This window comes from Mustela nivalis (assembly GCF_964662115.1).
Source record: "Mustela nivalis genome assembly, chromosome: 6".
Taxonomy (NCBI): Eukaryota; Metazoa; Chordata; class Mammalia; order Carnivora; family Mustelidae; genus Mustela; species Mustela nivalis.
This window is the reverse complement of record NC_139025.1, coordinates 9,095,133-9,114,405: the sequence shown is the minus strand read 5'-3', so window position 1 is coordinate 9,114,405 and position 19,273 is coordinate 9,095,133. Positions and strand designations below refer to the sequence as shown.

At 43.4% G+C, this 19,273-nt stretch overlaps 1 protein-coding gene across 4 annotated transcripts in view; it reads right to left on the bottom strand.

The window, feature by feature from the left end:
* Window positions 1-591: 591 nt before the first annotated feature.
* Window positions 592-19,273, bottom strand: part of ATG2B (autophagy related 2B) — a 73,039-nt gene continuing 54,357 nt past the window's right edge. For 2 of the 4 annotated variants that reach the window (XR_014312390.1, XR_014312391.1), the window contains exons 31-42: window positions 18,808-19,034; window positions 16,573-16,681; window positions 15,433-15,627; window positions 14,386-14,571; window positions 11,513-11,665; window positions 11,008-11,215; window positions 8,486-8,555; window positions 8,065-8,147; window positions 6,822-6,943; window positions 6,420-6,574; window positions 5,545-5,694; window positions 592-2,018 (exon numbers count right to left, since the gene is read on the bottom strand). Coding sequence is in view for 2 of the 4 variants with exons in the window: in XM_082733231.1 (XP_082589357.1) it covers window positions 1,788-2,018; window positions 5,545-5,694; window positions 6,420-6,574; window positions 6,822-6,943; window positions 8,065-8,147; window positions 8,486-8,555; window positions 11,008-11,215; window positions 11,513-11,591; window positions 14,470-14,571; window positions 15,433-15,627; window positions 16,573-16,681; window positions 18,808-19,034 (1,731 nt within the window). In the remaining 2 variants the exon portion in view is untranslated. The remainder of the gene's footprint in view (window positions 2,019-5,544; window positions 5,695-6,419; window positions 6,575-6,821; window positions 6,944-8,064; window positions 8,148-8,485; window positions 8,556-11,007; window positions 11,216-11,512; window positions 11,666-14,385; window positions 14,572-15,432; window positions 15,628-16,572; window positions 16,682-18,807; window positions 19,035-19,273) is intronic. The other 2 variants (XM_082733231.1, XM_082733232.1) reach the window with 1 other exon arrangement.

Genomic DNA, 19,273 nt, shown 5'->3' with positions numbered 1-19,273 from the left:
CCAGCAGCAGGCTGAGCCGCCTCCAGGACACACAGGTGTGGCTACTGTTCACTCAGGAGCACATTCTACGCGACTCCATTTCCCTGGGACAAAGTAATTGATGGTTCTGTGAGCAGAGCCCTTTTAAGGTTTTTTTTTAGCAGTGAAAAGGAAACAAAAATTAAATGCTGTTTAACACAATTTTCATAAATTTTCAATGTCCAGATATTGGGTTTACATTGCTTTCTTGTTCAGAAAATCTAGAGAATGGGATCGATTCAACATTTTTCAAACCCCAACCTGAAATGTGGTTCTGAAATCCAAATTCACATGGATGGCGGCCTTCTCCCTGCGTCAGAAAATGAGAATGCACATCATGCAACTTTAAACAGTTTAAACACGAAGCCCTACACTTTCTTTCTACTAGATCCACCTAAAGTCAAAAAGTGAGTCCTTGCGAACAATTTTCCTCTCACTCCTAGGTAATGATTTACTGGGTTTAACCAAAATCAGTTTCGAGGAAGTATTCCCAAGTGTCTTGGGATGGAGCCAAGTGCTGCATCTAAGAATATGCTCTGAGAAAAGCAGAATGTTCATGGAAGCATAAAACAATTTTAAATTTAAATAAAAATACTTTATTCATTCCTGACAGGTTATCAAAATGTACATTGTTAACCAAGTAAAAATGGTACTTCGAAATAGCTGACTAGGGCATGTTTGGAGGATTTTTGGTTAATTTCAGAAAAGTAAAAATCATTTCCAATCTCCCTTTCCACACATTCCTAACAAGCTTGCACTGTATCTGCTGGAAAGTGAGCACACGAACAATCACGCGGGCCCCAGTTCATCAGAGAGTGCACACTCACGAACAATCACGCGGGCCCCAGTTCATCAGAGAGTGCACGCGCACACGAACAATCACGCGGGCCGCAGTTCATCAGAGAGTGCACACACACGAACAATCACGCGGGCCCCAGTTCATCAGAGAGTGCACATTTTCATTCACACTCGAAATAAATGGAAGCGACTCCATCTGAGTTCACTTCCTTAGCCAAAAACATGGTCTTACTCCTCTTTATATTTTATGAAAATCTGTAAATTACATAACGAACAGATCACATGACTTGTATTAATCTACACACACACACACACACACACACACACACACGATAAAGTGCAACACGACAGACATGTCTGCGACACGCACGTTCTCAAACGCCCCCAGAAAGACCTTCTGAAGGGATGGAAATAATGTTTTAAGCGCATGGACACTAAATCCAACAGACCAGGTCATTTATTCCTCTGTGATATTTATATTAAAATCCTATTTGTTTTGCTTTCCCTGTAGCTTCTGTCTCTCATTCTCAATGAGAGTTTCGAAGCTGTGATTCTCTTTAAACCTTGAGAAAATCAACTCCTCAGGGCAATATAAATAGTGCTTTCAAAGTGCACAAATGCTTCTGAGCACTCTGGACTGTAACAGGAGGCTGCCAATGATCTCTCACCCGTAGCAAGGAAAACCACAGCCACTTCAGGAAGAGCAAGCATTCCACTCACTGGGCAGCAAACGCTTCCGGTCTTTTGACACTAGCCACCAAACATTTCTCTAGGCAAGTACCAAACCAGCCCTAAATGTCACAAGTTTTTGGTTGCATGTTGCTTTGATATTAAATTATTTAACTAAGAAATGCTTTTGTTCCTGAGATGAGCACAATCACAGTAAATGAGGACCCTCTAAAGCTGCCAGTGGGATACTGTGCTCCTTATTTCCACCCTCACTATCTCCATAAACAATCGCATCTGAAGTATCAGTCTTCCCCGTGGCGCCATTTCTGTGACTCGTCTTGCCGAACATCAGGTCTAATTTGGTTTCTCATGCCGCCTAATACATTTGATGTCGCTTCTGTGGCAACAATCAGAGGTTTCACCACCGCAGGAGGAATCTGGCGCAGGACCTCGCCCACGGCACCAGTGACCCCTCTGCTCTCGTGTTCTCGAGCTGCAGTTTCGTAAATCGTCTGAGCCGTGTCCGTGAGTCCCTGAAAGGGGGAGTGGAGAGAAGGTCAGAAAAATCTCTGCATTAACCTACTGTATACAACGTCAGCAGAGTTCATCAACACTATGCTTATACCTAGACCAGAAAATCCACTGTGTTTTTGAGATAACCCAGGATAATTATGTTTATGACAAACTGTAATTATACGGAAAATAAGAGGCAATTATTATGATTTAGCATTTTGTTGTGACACGTTGTGTGCAGAAAATAGAGCGAAGCTACCATTTCAGGTAGGGAAGCTTAAAGAAGTATTCAATGATCGAAGAGTAGCTTTCTTGGCACTAATAATCACTCGAGTTAAATATCACAAACAAAGCTTCTGGAATAAATATAATCACAAAAGGGATACAGTGATCGTTCCTTTGATTCAACTATAATAAGAAAACCTAATTCTACAAAGCTCCAGAAAATGATCTGTTTTAAGTTACTGGCTACGTACTAGAAAAGAAACTGAAGATTCAATGAAGATGAAAGGATTGGATTAAACAGAAAAAATTCTGAAAACATAAAGCAGGAACTTATTTAATAATTTAAGTTTCTTCAGCATTTTTTCATGTTTCTTATCCCTGTGTAATATTAAAATAATTGTGACTGCTACACCGTACAGCTGAACGTAGAAATCTGTTGATCAAGCCAAAGTGGTAAAGCGTCCCCTGACTTTGGACTCCACCGTCTGACTCAAACCCCACAGGGGACACGAGGCCCTGCTCCGCTCTGACTCTTCCAGGAAGGGCACCGCACCAGGCACTCTGGGCTCTTCTTCAGGGAAAGCACGAACGCTGTCCTAACCCAGAATCCAGTCCTGGCTCCGACAAGCTAACAGAGTGTCCTGTCCGCCCAGCACGGCAGGGTGAGCGCGCGATGCCGCAGAGGGAGACCGAGTACGGAAGAACGAGAAACAAACACAGTGCGGTTTTACAAGCACCTACAGTCAGTGAAACCGACAATACAGAAAATGCTCGCGGCTGCGGCACTTGTCCGCAGCATCCCTCTCCCCGCCTCAGCGCCGCTCCCCAGCCCACCGACAAAGCGGGCACGGGCGGAGGAGAACACCGTGAGGACCCCCACCGCGTCCCGGAGACGACGGCCGTGAATTCCTGTCTCGGCTGCATCGCGTCACAGTGTCATCTTAGTCAAGTCCTTTCCCTCACCCTTTCTTTCTGTTTTGTTTGGGCTGGTTGCTAGTCGAGTCCTTTCAGGGGGCAGCTCCAGGTGTGCGGTGAGGGTCAGACGCGAGCGGCACGAGGCACCTGCAGAGGCCGGCGCTCGGAGCTCACAAGGCCGGCCCCGGAGCTCGGCCGCTGCCCTCCCCACGGCCCCCGGCTACCTCGGAGGCGAGTGACGTCAGCAGCGGTCAGCAGCACATGGAATTATCTGCAGGCCACACAGTTTCTACCACAGATGCTTTTTCTTTTCAATTTTCTTTAAAACATTGTTAAAATAATTCTGAGCTGGGAGGTCCACACCAAAACAGGTCTGGGCACCGTGAGCCGAGCCCTGACTTCAAGGAGGAGCCAATCTGTGAAACAGCTGGAACGCTTTCTCTCCATCTTTGAGTCACTAACATCTCAAAGGGAAGATACTTATCACCACAGAGGAGCCTCCGCTCAAAAAGCAAAGTGCGATGCCGTGGAATCAAGCACCCCAACCACCTTGATCTGTGCTCACTGCTCTCACCTTCCCCTCCCCGACTCTTCGACTCTTCACACTGACAGTCAGACACAGAGAACCACACGGCAGACCCACCGTGGCCCCAGTGCTGACTCGCCGGCTACACGGGGAGCCAGTCCCGCTGCGCCAGCATCCTCTCGGGCAAGTGAGGAACACTGACTCCCCTGAATGGTCGCTATACGCCTGCCACAAAGTCAGCACCCAGATACTTCTTCAAATGACCACAGGTTAGAGCAGGCAAGCGATATGCTAACTGCAAAGTGCTCCATACCCAAGTGCTATTATATCCTGCTGCCAGGGCCCCAGCTTTGCCCTGAACCCCAGGATTGTTTCTTTAAACCAGACTTCTAACACGTCTACTGATAACTGGCCCAATCCTGACATCTGTAGAACAGATCTGACCAGTCCCTATTCTAACTGAATCTCCTTTGGAGAAAAGCAAATGGTCTTGCTTTTATTTATTCCATTAATACATTTCCCGGGGGCCCTACCTCAGTGGTCTTCCAACCACCCGGAACCACAGAGGCCACTTTGTCAGGGAAAAGACCATCCTAGGCACTTGTGCCTGTCAGAATATGAGGGGGGCGGGGGGGATCTTTAATAAAATCCTAATACACGCATCAAGACTAAAACCACCTTGGGGAACCTGGGCAGCTCAGCTGTCATGGTCCCTGGGTTCTGGGATCGAGCCCTGAATCGGACTCTCTGCTCGGTGGGGACTCCGCTTCTCCCTCTGCCAGCGCTAGTGCTCGCTCGCTCGCTCTCACCCTCTTGCTCTCAAATAAATAAATATTTTTTAAAAATCTCAAAATTCATGTCATAAAAAAGAATGTCAAGAAAGATTACAATTGGGAACATCCCCAACAGTGCCCATTAAAAACCAGGATTCACTGGTGCAACTAAACTGCCATTAGGCTTAATAAATGTTGAGATTCAGATAATTACAAATCACCAACTTCATTCTTAACCTCTGGCACAGATGAACAAAGGGACATTTCTATGAACATTGCTGCAGCGGTGCTTTAAGGAAAACAAGATCTACCAAGAGAAAATGAAGTACGCTATGCTCTACGACAAAAGGCCATGCGACCATCTCAACGAGGGGGACGTGTATCGCCAGGGGCAGATCTTGCAAGGCATACATTACAGGGCTACATACACTATGACACCAAGTATGTTAGCTCTTAAAATAGAAACAATGGTATGGGGACACCTGGGAGGCTCAGTTGGTTAAGCTGCTGCCTTCGGCTCAGGTCGTGATCCCAGCGTCCTGGGATCGAGTCCCACATCGGGCTCCTTGCTCGGCAGGGAGCCTGCTTCTCCCTCTGCCTCTGCCTGCCATTCGGTCTGCCTGTGCTCGCTCTCTCTCCCTCTCTCTCTGATAAGTAAATAAAATCTTTAAAAAACAAAAAAAAAAAGAAAGAAAGGAAGAAACAATGGTATGTGTTGCTTATGAATAAATACAAAGTAAAGTATAAAAACATGTACCCAAAAATGTGTACCGCCTTCAGGAGAGTGAAGTCATGGGAACGGGACCAGGGTGAGCGGTTCGCCAGCAAAGCTGTACTTTTAAGCAAAGCTGAGTACTGCGGCGCAGAACTACCGAGCACGTCGGGCCGGCGCGAGCGTGTGTGCGTGGCCGTTCCCCGGCTGGCTCCACACGCCCAGAACCAGCCTTTCCTCCAGATCACGACTCTTCCTGGGGAGCCCGTCAGGACCTCCTGCAGGCACCGCCACTTGCTGGGGCAGCGATTCCAAGCACACCCCCAGGGTGTGTGACCACAGAATGCTCTTCCGACCAACCGCGCTGCAGCCTGCCCACCCGGGGCAGCACTCACCTCCTTGACAACACTGTAGGCCTTCGCCACGCCCTCCCGCAGGTCCACGGGCTGGTGCGCTAAGCGGTGATGAGGGAACCTTTTGATCTTCTTGGGCTCAATAGAAAGGGTCCCAGGAGACACCATGTCATAAGCGGTCTCTGCTGCGGCCTGGATCGTTTCACCAGAAAGTAAGAAACGCATCAGAAGACAATCTGCAGAGCTGTGCTCCAACAAGGCACCTGCCACCGGAGCCGGGAAGAGCAGGGGGACTCGCAGGCCCTACCGCAGGCGTGTCTGCAGGGCCCGGAGTTCTCCCCGACAAAAACTGAGCACTTCCGTAACAAGAACATTAAAGGGAACGCTAAGTATCTGGACTGAGCAGACTTTCTCAGTCCCTCCTCTGTCCCTCCGAGAACCCTCTCCGTGTTACCAGGTTAATCGACAATGCCCTGTCTGGGACACGTGCATGAGGTCAACCGGAGTTCAGTACTTAGCAGGACAACCCTTACTGCATCTCCTGTCCGATCTGCAATGCCTCCTTCACGTCTAGCTAGGATCTAGTCTCACTGATGAGGCAAAATAAATCCTCGACTGACTTAACGGTTACAGTTTAACTGAAACGGGCAAGCAAATTTGACACTGCATTCCACTGTTTTATTCTACCGATTATTAACACCAGAAAGCTGAGCAATAAAAAAAAAAATAAAAATAAAAAAATAAAAACAAGGAAAAAAATCCCCACAAAACCCAATGATATTAAATCATCATGAATAAGGTATCTATTCTCAGCATTTGGTGTATTTCACAGTATCTTTGTAAAAACACAAAAATCCCAGCCATTTTATTGTAGCGCTTCCTCTCTGTATAGAGTGAGGCGGTCAGTGGCGCGATACCTGTATGGTCTGAACCATCCTGTTTGTGAGCTCTAGCGCAGCCATCGCTGTTGAGGTGCCGAAGGAGGCAGCCCCTCTCTGGAAGCCTCTGACGATGCGGCCGTCCTTCCGGTACTGCTCTATCGGCAACCAGACCAAGTCCTTTAGGCCTTGCACTAGAACAGCAGTCAACAGAGAGAATCAGCGGGACTGCGGGAGCTCCGATCTCTGCTGTCATTCCAACCCTGGGGTTTTATCCTCAAATGGGACGCAAAGTGCTCTTACAGGTGTGTAAGACCACACACAAAGTTTTCCAGAAAGATGGTCCTCACACAGACTGTCCCAAAGACACCCATAATTCCAAAGGGGTTAAGAATCACAGATCAAGCAAAATAAATCATCTTTTGATTAAAAAAAACTCACCTAATTGTACTAGTGAATGCATAGGCCCAACACCTCCCAGGATTCCTGGTAGCTGGTTCTTCTTAATGTCAGTAAGCCATTCGGTGATTGCATACGAAAACAATTTGTCAACACCTAGCAAGCTAGAGCAAATGACTATTAGTATACAGAGAAGAGAAAGAGATTTGTAGGTTCAGATAAACTGGGGAGGTTTTTTAGTTTTGTTTTGTTTTGTTTCAGGGGTAGAATTTAGTGATTTCATCAGTTGCACAGAACACCCAGTGCTTGTTGTATCAAGTGCCCTCCTTAACACCCATCACCCAGCTACCCCACCCCCACCCCTCACCCCCATGCCCTATAGTAACCCTCAGTTTGTTCCCTACAGTGTAGAGTCTCTTACGGTCTGCCTTCTCCTCCATGTTATTTCATTTTTCCTTCCCTTCCCCTATGTTTATCTGTTCATCGTATGAGTGAAATCATATGGTATTTGTCTTTCTCTGACTTAGTTTGTTTATATAATAAGTTGGGGGGGATTTTTTTAACTTAAAAGAAAATGTACCAATTACGAGGACAAAATATTACAGATGTTTAATCTGAATATACATAAACATATGTACACACATGTATAATCCAGCTTAATGTTAGTAATTTCTATAAAGCTTCAGTAACATATATGAATGTGTCCTTCCACTGCTCCTATTTCTTGAACACCTAAAGCTCTAGTACAGGAGTGCCTGGGTGGCTCAGTTGGTTGAGTATCAGACTTGGTTTCAGCTCAGGTCATGATCCCAGGTTCATAAGATCGAGTCCCACATAAGGCTCCATACTCAGTACAGTCTCCTTGAGATTCTCTCCCTGCCCCCCACATGTGCACACATGCTCACTCTTAAATAAAGAAATAAAATCTTCAAAGCTCTAGCACAGGATTAACTCATTGTCTATAATTGCCACATAGGTCTCAGTTACTATGAACCATTATGTTGTGAAATGCCAGTCCTCTTGCTAAATAAATGAATTTATGACCTTGGGAAATTATTAAAAAATAACTTCAGCTATTTTTGCAAAATACTACTCTAGTCAAACTACTACTCTCTCAGCATAAAAAGTAGACCCTAATCAGTAAGCCTCCTCTACGAATGAGCTCTCTGCACAGAATACTGTAAAATAATGATTAATGTTTGCTAAGAAAAGTCAATGCCTGGTTTGCTGTAAACTAACTGCAGTCACTATACCATAAAACCTCATAAGATAAAAACCGACCTACCCATGCCGGTAGAAAAGCCTCTTCAGCTTCAGCTCTGAGCAGTTTAACTGGGCCAGACCAATCAGAATTCCGGCCAGGGTGCCCTTTAAAATTCAAAAAAGCCAGATTAATGTGTAACTGAGCGACCAAACATTTAAAATAGTGGTCATTTGGACAAGTCAAGGTAGTATTCATCCATTAATGCAGCTAAAACACTTGAAGTATTTACAGCAAAAAAATATATATGCAATAATATATATTACCCAATTTATACTAAATTTTACTCATGGGTAAAGTAAATAATGTTTACTTTAAAAATAGAATTAAATTTTAAAATCTTGCAGGTCACTTCAAACATATAAACCATTACAGAAAAAGTTTAAAAATTAACTCCATTAGAAAAGATAACTTTGTAGAATATATTTATACAAAGTTTCCAAACCTGATCCATTGATACGTGTTTGCCATGATAATCAAGTCGAATAGGAACTTCTGATGTGAATCTAAATTCTCTGAAGATAAAGAAAGGAGGGGAGTTATTTATATTCAGAAGTACCTGTGGTTGAAATTAGATATAAATTAAACAGTTCAACTAGGTAATAAAAACGAACCATAAAATAAATAAGGTGACTATCTCGAGGCCTAAATAAAGGGCAATGTCTTTTGGCTCCACCTTTTCTTAAGGTAATATAACAACTAAACGAATGTTAACCAGCTTATACACTGTATATATTTTATTTAAATTTTCTCACAAAAAAACTTCCCCTAGTTTACTAAATGTTTACCTTAGAAAAATTTATTCTGGCAGATATTCTCAATTTATAAAGAATAATAAAGGCAACCTTCAAGATCAAACCAAATAATATAATCATTTCCAAGAAGTAAAAAAGAGAAGAGGGAAGGGACTTCTCTCAACTGCGCCATGACGCAGAGCGCACCAGAAAAGCCAACTACGAATCCCACTTTTACCAGCTATACGTGTAATCATGGGCAAGGAACTTAACTCTGAGCCTAAACGTCTTAGTCAATTTTTAAAATGCCACCCTTGTTGGTGAATTTTAGTGAGCATCCTTGAAATTAATGCTTATAAACAGGATACTGACACACAACCACTGGGAATTCTTTAAGAATGAAATCATAGTTAGACACCTAATAGTATACATCAAACAAAAGGAACTAACTTCCCAAAGCTGGACTGTAAATTGGACTTAAAACACAATTTTTCTACAGAATTAGTGTCTGCATTTATATCCTAAGCCATTCCCCAAAAGTCCAATTTAACACACAGTAAAACGGAAAAGCTGTACTTAAACATCAATCATTATAAGAACCTGGGACCCCAGGTCATCCCTCATCATCCAAACACGTATCTCCACTTGGTTCTCTGGGCCTTTTGGTTCTCTTCCTTTCTCTGTTTTCTTCATGGCACATAATATGACAAATCACGTATGTAAATTATTTGTAGGCTCAATTATACAGGGAATTTTTCTCGACCTTGCTCACTGTGGCATACACAGAGCTCAATAAATATTGTGGGATGGCTGGCAGACATCAGGCCATCACTTAGAAAATGCACTAGATTTGGGATTAAGACCTGTGTTCTGGCCTTGACTCAGCCACTAACTGTGTGGTCTTGAACAAGGCAACGTACTTCTCCAGACACTAAAGTTCCTCGCCCGTGAAGTGAGTAACCTGGACTGTATCACTGACTACCACCCTAAGCCTTCTAGGAGCTTGTGAGAGTAAAAACACAAATCCATAGCTATTTTAAAGAGTCTAATTATAAAAAAAAATTTACCTAAGTGAGGCTATGCATGCTGAATAAAAAGTGTCAAATTTCTCCACCTGCAGGCCAAAACTGTTAACAATTCAATTTCTTTTGGACTGGTTATCCAGTGTTCACAAAAACCAAACCAGGAGTTCATGTATGATTAATATAAAATGAGAATTTGAATTATTACTTATGATACACAATTTTTTGTAGTAAAAAAAAAAATCAAAGATCAATGTGGGTAAGTAATTAAAGAGATTCTTCTTTCCTGGTGAAATGTTTAAAACTGCCAGAGATCACTTACAGGACCCTTCCAATTCTCATGTTATTTTCTACAGTATACAAGTATATAAAATCTCTATTTTCTACAGTATACAAGATATATAAAATATGAAAGCACTTTAAATAGTTAGACTGCCCACGTAGGGCCATGCCCAAAGTCTAACCTAAAGTCAGCTTGAAAAGCCAGAATCTGGGGGTGACTGATGTCAGCCGGAGTACGGAAAACGAGGGGAGTCACGAACGGCTCCTCACAACACAGACGGCGTCAATCTTTCTTCTTCCTCCTTCCAAAAGAGCCAAGGCTCCAGGCCCCCCATGAAGGGCGGGGATAGAAGGAAGATGGGAAGGATGAACAGGTCTAGAAACGAGGGATAACTCCAGCGTGCAAGCAGCTAGCGGAGCGGTGGGCAGGACAGCGGGAGCATGCGGGCCCTTCCCGACAGTGCCAAATGAGCCAGGGAGCGAGCGAAGGGCCAGGAAAGACACCACAGTCATTGGGAAGGGCAGATGCAAAACCAGACAGAAAATGCCCTTCTGCACGTGGGAGAAGGGAAGCACAGGGAAACCGAAGGGAAGCCAAGGTGTGTGAGGGCAAAGAGGAAAGGGCATCACGTTTGAGGAGGTACAAATAAGCCAGTAAGAGTGACCGGGAAGAGCGACAGAAGGAAGAAGGCAAGAGGAAAAGGGCATTCCTGCCACAGAATCAGGAGACACGACTCCTGAACCAGGGTTACCATGTGTAATCAAGGGTGCAGTGCACGTGGAGCCCATAAATAAATAAAGACACCAGTTACTGTGCAGCAGTGCAAAGAAAAGCTGGCGTAACCTCATAATTAGTGGTGGATAAACACATTAAAGAACCTGCAAAACACTAAAATAATTTCACGTGTCATCAAAATTAAGTGATTTACCTAAAAAACACGGGCTGATCACTAAATGATGCCTCTTCAGCTGAGAAGTCCTTCTCTTCCTCCCCATTAACCACTCCCACTGAGTTGGCACCATCATCTTGGGAAGGTTGCTTTGGCCCAGGGAAAGAAAGAACTAGATTTGGCTCCTTGGAGGTGCTTAAGTGCCTTGGCAAACTGCAGGTGACATCAGCTCCAGGAGACTTTTTAACTGAAAAGGTAATGCATACATTAGAAAAATTAGGAACGCTTCTTTAGAGCAACCATTTAAAATTCATATGAATTTAACTTGTTTTGCTGCATTTAATAAACACCATTACTGCTAGAGAAAATTGACTTCTACCTTTTAAATTATTACTCTCACATAAACAGCATTTGCAAAATATAAAAGCACATTTATATAAATGAGAATAAAGACTGTCAGTACACTCTCAAAAAGGCCTCATAACAATCAAAAATCAACCCAAGTACTTGTTATAGACTTTTTCCAACTATACATATTTAATACCTTCTGGATCTGGAGCCATTAGAAGCTCTACTTCTGTAGAAAGACTTGTGAAGAAATCCTTCAGGAAGAACAAGGCATCCTAAAATGAAAAGATGTAATTATAACCAAAGGGCAGGCACAGGGGCGGGGGGCCTGGGAGGGGGACATCTACTTCTGAAACTATGAAGTATCTCAAAGTCCAGTATTTTACTCATTCAAAAACCACTATAATTTTTTTGAGTTCTTCATCTGTGTGAGGCACTGTTCCTATTCCCCATCTCTCTCTCTCTCTCTCTCTCTCACACACACACACACACACACACACACACAAATTCCTTGTTAATTCTCACAACTCTGAGAAAGTTAGATTTGTTAAAATTAAGATACAGAAGTTAAAGATCACATAGCTATTTCTTTCTTTTTTTTTCCCACACAGCTATTTCTAAATCAAATACATATTGGTTTTCTCAGAAATACGGCGTCCCTGTTCTTGGACACCAGCGCTCCGTGTGAACCGGCGGCAGTGGGCGTGTCACCGCCGTGAGGAACAGCAGCCGGCCAGCCTGAACACAGGCATGTACCTCGCAAGTTCTTAACTGCCATATTTCTGCCTTTACCACTATGTTCTATTGCCTTAACACATTTTCTCCAACGGACAAGATACTCAAAATTAAAATCCATAAAATCACCCAGTGTGGTCTCTTCTGAAATGGTATCATAACGAAAATGCACGGACCTGTCTTAATGCTGTCCGAGCGAGCCACATTTGCCAGGTATTAGCAGCTTCGTTTTACTCACCTCACTCTCACCATCTGGAGATTAAATGCCTATTCTTCCTTCCATTTAAAAAAAATTCTCAATTAATATAAAGCATCACTACTGTACCAAAATGCAGTGTGGTGGGGAAGTAAAGGGTCATATTTGGTAGCACACCCTGAGTCTGGTCATTCCAAAGGATCTAATCAACTACTACTAACGTTTACCAGAGGTATCAATGACGAAAGTCAGAAAGGCATTTTTTCTAGGTAATGTGGCATATGGGAGACTGAGGGATGGGACTGAAGAGCAAGGACGTGGTTTCCACAGTACGGAAACGATTTTGGTTCTACAGTAACGCAGTGGGTTTATGAACTGCCCACTACCTTATGCTTCACACTTATAGAAGTGTATTTTGTTACATTACATATATTATATATCACCCAGGTATGTGTGCATATATACAGACATTTAACATATGTATATCAAATATTAGATGTTTCAAATGTAGTAGTACCTAAAATATTATTCTTTGACCACTAGATGGTGATATTTTAACACAATAAATACTTTGACTCTATGACTGCCTTCAAATAACACAAGAGAAAATTTCCAGGTATAAATATGCTCTTAAAAAAAAGAGGGGGGGCACCTGAGTGGCTCAGTGAGTTAAGCCTCTGCCTTCGGCTCAAGACATGATCTCAGGGTCCTGGGATCGAGCCCCTACATCAGGCTCTCTACTCTGGTGGGAAGCCTGTTCCCCCTTGCCCCTCTCCCCCGGCCTGCTCTGCCTACTTGAGATCTCTCTCTCTCTCTGCCAAATAAATAAATAAAATAAATAAATAAAATCTTAAAAAAAGAGAGAGAGAGCGAGAGAGAGAGACCATAGAGACAGTGGCTTTTATCCATTTTCACTACAAATGCACAAAACAGAAAAGGAGATATTAATTGTCAGCATTTCAATATGCTCTCAGAAGTTTTAATTTTGGTATTCACGCTAAACTCTTTACAACTCAATAAAACCACCTGATTTTAAAACTAACAAGACACAAACACTTCACAAAAGGGTGCACAGGCGCCAAGTAAGCATGTGAAAAGACAATCAGCATCGTTAGTCCTCAGGGAAATGCAAACGAAAACCACAATGAACACCAAATAAGACCGTTGAAATTAAGAAGACAGTGTCAGGTTTGGTCAGCGTGTGAACCAGCAGCAGCTCCCTTTAAGTTCCTGGGGAAAGGGATGTCCAAGGGTCTAACCACCTTATAAGGGAAAACCGGCAGCTCCTTCCCCATCAATGTGCGGCAAACAGAGTTCAGCCGTCTCAAAAGCAGACTACTTTGCAAACTCCATTTATCTGCTCCAGGTGTGACGTGCTTCAGTTAATAAGAACAACAGTTAATACTTCTGATCCTTAACACCAAGCTAAATATTTAACTCACGCAAGTCTCTTCTGATCCTTATTTTTTTAAAAATGATTCTGTATCTACCTCTACTACTTCGATTTTATCAGTAAAGGAAGTGAGGCTTGGAGAAGTGACTTGCCTAAAGCCCCCAACTAGGGAAAGAGAACTGAGGCGTTAACCCCAATGTGACCCCAGCGGACTGAAGAGCATCAAGTGCTCACAGCCCCTGAACCTAGTTTGCCCAAGCGGCACCAACTATCTTTTAAACAGTGGAGGTAAGGGAAAACCCGGGACAATTTGATGGAAATGCTTGCTTGCAAAGTGGACTTCCTTGGGTCTTTCCACAAATCTGTTGTTTTTGACCTGTTCACAGTCACAATGAGAATGTGACCGTGACAAAATAATTTGTCATCTTGCCCAGGGCAGAAGGAATTCTCTTCCAGGTGCTGTGGTGAAGACAAACGCTCGGATCTTTCAATCACAGACACCAGGGACTCGTTTCCTGCACCCTGAAAACACCGGCGTATCTGCCGCAGCGCGTCCGGACACGGGACAAGGGGAAGCAGGGACCGAGTGCTGGGTCATGCGGACAGTGAGGAGACCGGAGCAGAGCATCTAATCATGTTTACTCACCAACAGTTCAGATTCCAAATGCCTGATGAGTCTGCCCTGTTCTTTACCAGCAGAATTCTTCAATTATGTGATTCTCGTAACAGTTAAATAACAATAAACATTTTAATTCACCTAAATTAAATCCCTCCTTCTGAAGCTGGGACACAGAAGCAGAATTCCACACACGACGCTTGCAGTACAAACCTGGTCGATATTGAGGCGAAGGGGCATCAGGGACACTCGCAAGCAGCACTCCTGCGGCGACCGGCCGGACTCCGGGCGCACATGCAGTGCTTTCACTGTCAACTACGAGAGAAGAACAACATTTTTCTCCAACTACATTACAACCTTGTTTTCTTTAAAAAAAAAAAAAAAGAAGAAGAAGAAGAAAAAGAAAGAAACAAAAGGAAAAAAGTCCCACTTGTTACAGGAGAACTGAAAGTGGAATTTTCCCCCTTTTTGTTTAAAGGCCTGAATCACACCGTTCTGGGTCACGCGCTCCCCGAAGCTCAGGATACGGGTTCTGCGTAGTGGGAAAGACACAGACGACAGTGTGGTACACGCGCTTCAGGGTCCGCTGGGCCCCCGGAGCGAATTCATAGGGCCACCCTCCAAAGACAGCTTCTAGGACCGTTTTCGTCCCGCAATCCTGAGTCAATCATTCCTACTCCACTACAATTCACAAACTGTCAGAAACCTGGAACACTTCCAGCAATACTAAATATTCTGTGTAGATCACCATGGACTTCCAGTTTGCCTCGGGTATCAATACACTGACAATTATAAAACGGACCCTAAAAGCGACATGTAAAGTAATTTTTAAATAATAAAACTTTAAGCGGCACCTGGATGGCTCAGTTAACCATCTGCCTTCAGTTCAGGTCATGATCCCAGAGTCCTGGGATCAAATCCCACATCCGGCTCCCTGCTCAGAGGGGAGTCTGCTTCTCCCTCGGCCCCTCCCTCCAGCTCATGCCCACTCACTCTGTTTGAAATAAAATCTTTTAAAATTAATAAATCCTTAAACAGAATATTTAAAAGGTATTTTCATATTAATATTAAAAAAAACTTCGAATTCCCCCATTTCAATCTTCTGCAGTTAGATACAATAAACACACTTTTCCAAAACGAACATAGGAATAGAAAATATGAGGTCTTAAATCTCACCATGTTGGAATGAGCTTTTCGAGGCATTTCTTTACTGCAATACAGGTACAAAAACTTATTCATTTGTGATGTTGCCAGACGGTCTCGAATTTCAAGATCCTGCACGATGAACACCTGCCGGGAGACTGGGTGCTCTAAGAGCCCAGAGTCACACTCTGGCTTACAAGGCGGGTAGACCTCATGCTGAAACTTCACCTTCACAGAAAAGAAGGAATACACAACAATTTTTACCCTTTATTTAAATTAGATTTCTCCTTTAAAATGCAAAGTATCACCCATCACTTTCTTGGAATTCTCAGGTTCTAATTCCACTTTCAGAGAACAGAACATTCCTTCATTTGTTCACTTTCTTCATCTACGTGTGTCCACCACACAAGGATAAGCTCGGCTGACATCTCTTATTTGATCTTGGCAAAATCCCTACCCTTTTCAAGCAAAACTCTCTATAATACAGAATAATACACAAAATTATCATCTTGCATACCTATGAAATTGCTTGAAAAACAATCAGTGGAGATAAAGTTCAAGTTCCAAAGTGGGGCAAGGATACAATGAAATCATCACTACGGTATTTCCCCATTAAGTACCCTAATATATGACACCTGGCACAATCCCAGACAAGCTGAAAGAACTGAATGCACAGGATGTCACTGGTGACCTGGACATACTGGTCTCTAGACATTCCTGATGGACCTGACACAGGTCCTATCCAACGGCAGCCCTCCTAGATAGCTACTCCAGGGGAGCTGTTCCCCAAGTGTGGTCCTGGGAAAGGTAATATCAGAATCACCTGGGAACTCATTAAAAATGCAAATTCATGGGCCCCACCTCATACTGATTCAGAAACTCTGGGGCCCAGCAACTTGTGTTTTAACAAGCCCTCGAGGGGATTCTGATGCTTGCTCAACTCTGAGACACACTCCTCTAGGGACAGCCTGGGAAAACAAAAACAAAACAAAACCCCTCAAACTTCTTGGAACATCTGAGAAAGAAAAAGCAAAAGTTTTACAAGACCCCTGCATTTTTCTAATCCAAAAGGCTGGGACTTATGGCTCAAGACCACCAGGCTGGGGAGTAACCAAGGAACCCCCATTAATGCTCCTATTGCAGTGGCTTTTTCTTTTCAAAATGCCATCTTACCTTGCTTAACTGTATTTCCATTAAAAAGTCATGGTTTCTTCCTTTTCCCCCACATACCATGTTACGTCCATGCCTTGTGGGAGTGTGAGACGGTGAACTGTGGGGACTGCTATAAATGGAAAAATTGAAAAAGAAAAAAAAATCCTTTTGTTAAAGGAAATATTTAAGAAAGGCAATGAGTAACCTCAGGAAAAATAGCAAGATAAAAAAAGAAAATAGGATTACAGAACTATCAAGACATGGTCACAGAAGGTATTTCTCTATATCGAATCTTAATGCTTTGGAGGCCCGGAGAACATGAATTTTATTACTGCCACTGTGGCAATCATCTGCCTGCTAAATATTCAGAACTACAGAAAAAACCTTACTATGGTGTTGGTGCTCATGTAACAGGACACAGAAAAAGGAGACCTCCTGAGAAGTTCCTTATTACTTCAGAAACTCCCTACAGTCAGAGTACAATCCCAATCAATACCAAATCAGAGTACAATCCCAATCAATACCAAAAATAAATAAATAAATAAAATCACTTTTTTTTCCTTGAGATTTTATTTATTTGACAGAGCAGGAGTGAAAGAGCAGAAGCAGGGGGAGCAGCAGAAGCAGAAGGAGCAGCAGATTCCCCTCTTAGCAGGGAGTCTGATGCACGACTTGACCCCAGGGCCCTGGATCATGACCTGAGCCAAAGGCAGATGCTTAACCGACTGAACCATCCAGGCATCCCTAAAAAATCACTTTTTTTTTTTTTTTAAAGATTTTATTTATTTATTTGACAGAGAGAGATCACAAGTAGGCAGATAGGCAGGCAGAGAGAGAGAGAGAAGCAGGCTCCTTGCTGAGCAGAGAGCCCTATGTGGGACTCGATCCCAGGACCCTGAGATCATGACCTGAGCCGAAGGCAGCGGCTTAACCCACTGAGCCATTCAGGCGCCCCAAAAATCACTTTTAATTAGAAAGTCTCTGCACTGTTGTGCCAACGATTACCACTCCCTGAAACCTTTTCTGATCCTCCCACCCTAACGAGAAAGTTCGCTCCCACTGCACCTAGGCGGGCTGGTCCTCTTCTAGCTCCACCGAACACCACACTCATTTAACAAGTACTTCAGGAGCACCAACCCTTTGCCTGGCACTGCTGGATGCCAGACATTCAGGGCCACACCTGGCCCCTGCCCCCTGAAGCACAGATTTCACTTCACTGCCCTCATCTGCTTCCATAATGGCCCTTCTGAATGCAGGACAAGGTCTGGGTCTTTTTTTTTTTTTTTTTAAGATTTTATTTATTTGAGAGCAAGAGAGAGTGAGCATGAGAGACAGCAGGAGTGGAGAGAAGGAGGGGCAGAGGAGAGGCAGAAGCAAGCTCCCCACTGAGCAAGGAGCCTGATGTGGGACTTGATACCAGGACCCTGGGACCACAGCCTGAGCTGAAGACAGACACTTAACCCACTGAGCCACCCAAGTGCCCTGGGACTTATTCATTTTAGTGAATGTGCCTCTAATACAGGCTCCAACACATGGCAGGTACCCCCCAAATTTTGCTGAATGGAAATCACTTAAGTCACCATATTTTAGTAAATATACAAACAATGCAACTAAGTTTACAAATGAAAAGTTTTAATATTAAAAGACTAACATTTAAATAATGTAGTTTTCAATACTACTTTATTAATTATTCTTAAAATGACAAATCCTAGGGGGCCTGGATGGCTCAGTCAGTTAAGCGTCTGTCTTTAGCTCAGGTCACAATCCCGGAGTCCCAGGATCAAGCCCCACATCATCTGCCTCCCTGCCCAGCGGGGGGAGTCTGCTTCTCATTCTGCCCCTCACTCCAACCGTGCGCTCTCTCACACGTGCTCACTCTCTCTCTAAAATAAATAAAATCTTTTTTAGGGGCACCTGGCTGGCTCAGTGGGTTAAAGCCTCTGCCTTTGGCTCAGGTCGTGATCCCAGAGTCCTGGGATGGAGCCCTGCATTGGGGGGGGGGGGGAGGGGGTCTCTGCTCAGCAGGGAGCCTACTTCCTCCTCTCTCTCTCTGCCTGCTTCTCTGCCTACTTGTGATCTCTGTCTGTCAAATAAATAAATAAAATCTTTAAAAAAAATCTTTTTTAAAAAATGACAAATTCTTTTTCTAGGAAAAGATTATAATGGTCTGTAAAAAAAAAAAAAAAAAGCAAAGCAAATCAAAATAAACAAACAAACAAAAAAAAACAACAAAAACTTATGTAGAAATCAACTTACATGTAACTTTTAGCTGGAGAAGTAGGAGGGACTGTTCCAAAATCCTTTCCTCCATAAAGATGCCAAACAAGAGAGACTTCTTTAACAACATAGCGGATGATAGGGATGGGAAAGTGCAATGGGGCTTTGCTCGTGTCCGTCTTCTTAGCGGGCTGACTAAAGTAATTCTCTCTTATTACAATTGCATCATCGACCATCACTTTTACAACTGGCTCTTCCTCCTTCTCCTAAAATAAACAGGGAACACACATGGTCTGGTCTCAGTAGAAACCACCGATTATGCTGCAGATCTCAAGATTTCTTGATTCTGAATTCTTCCTAACAACAGTATCAATATATGAAACGGGCAAGTGGTGATATTAATCATCACACTGGATGGTCCGCATTATTCAGCATCAAATGGACTTTCTATGTAAATCACTCCACAAGGAGTCCTTCATAGTCTTCAATCTAGCTTTTACCATTT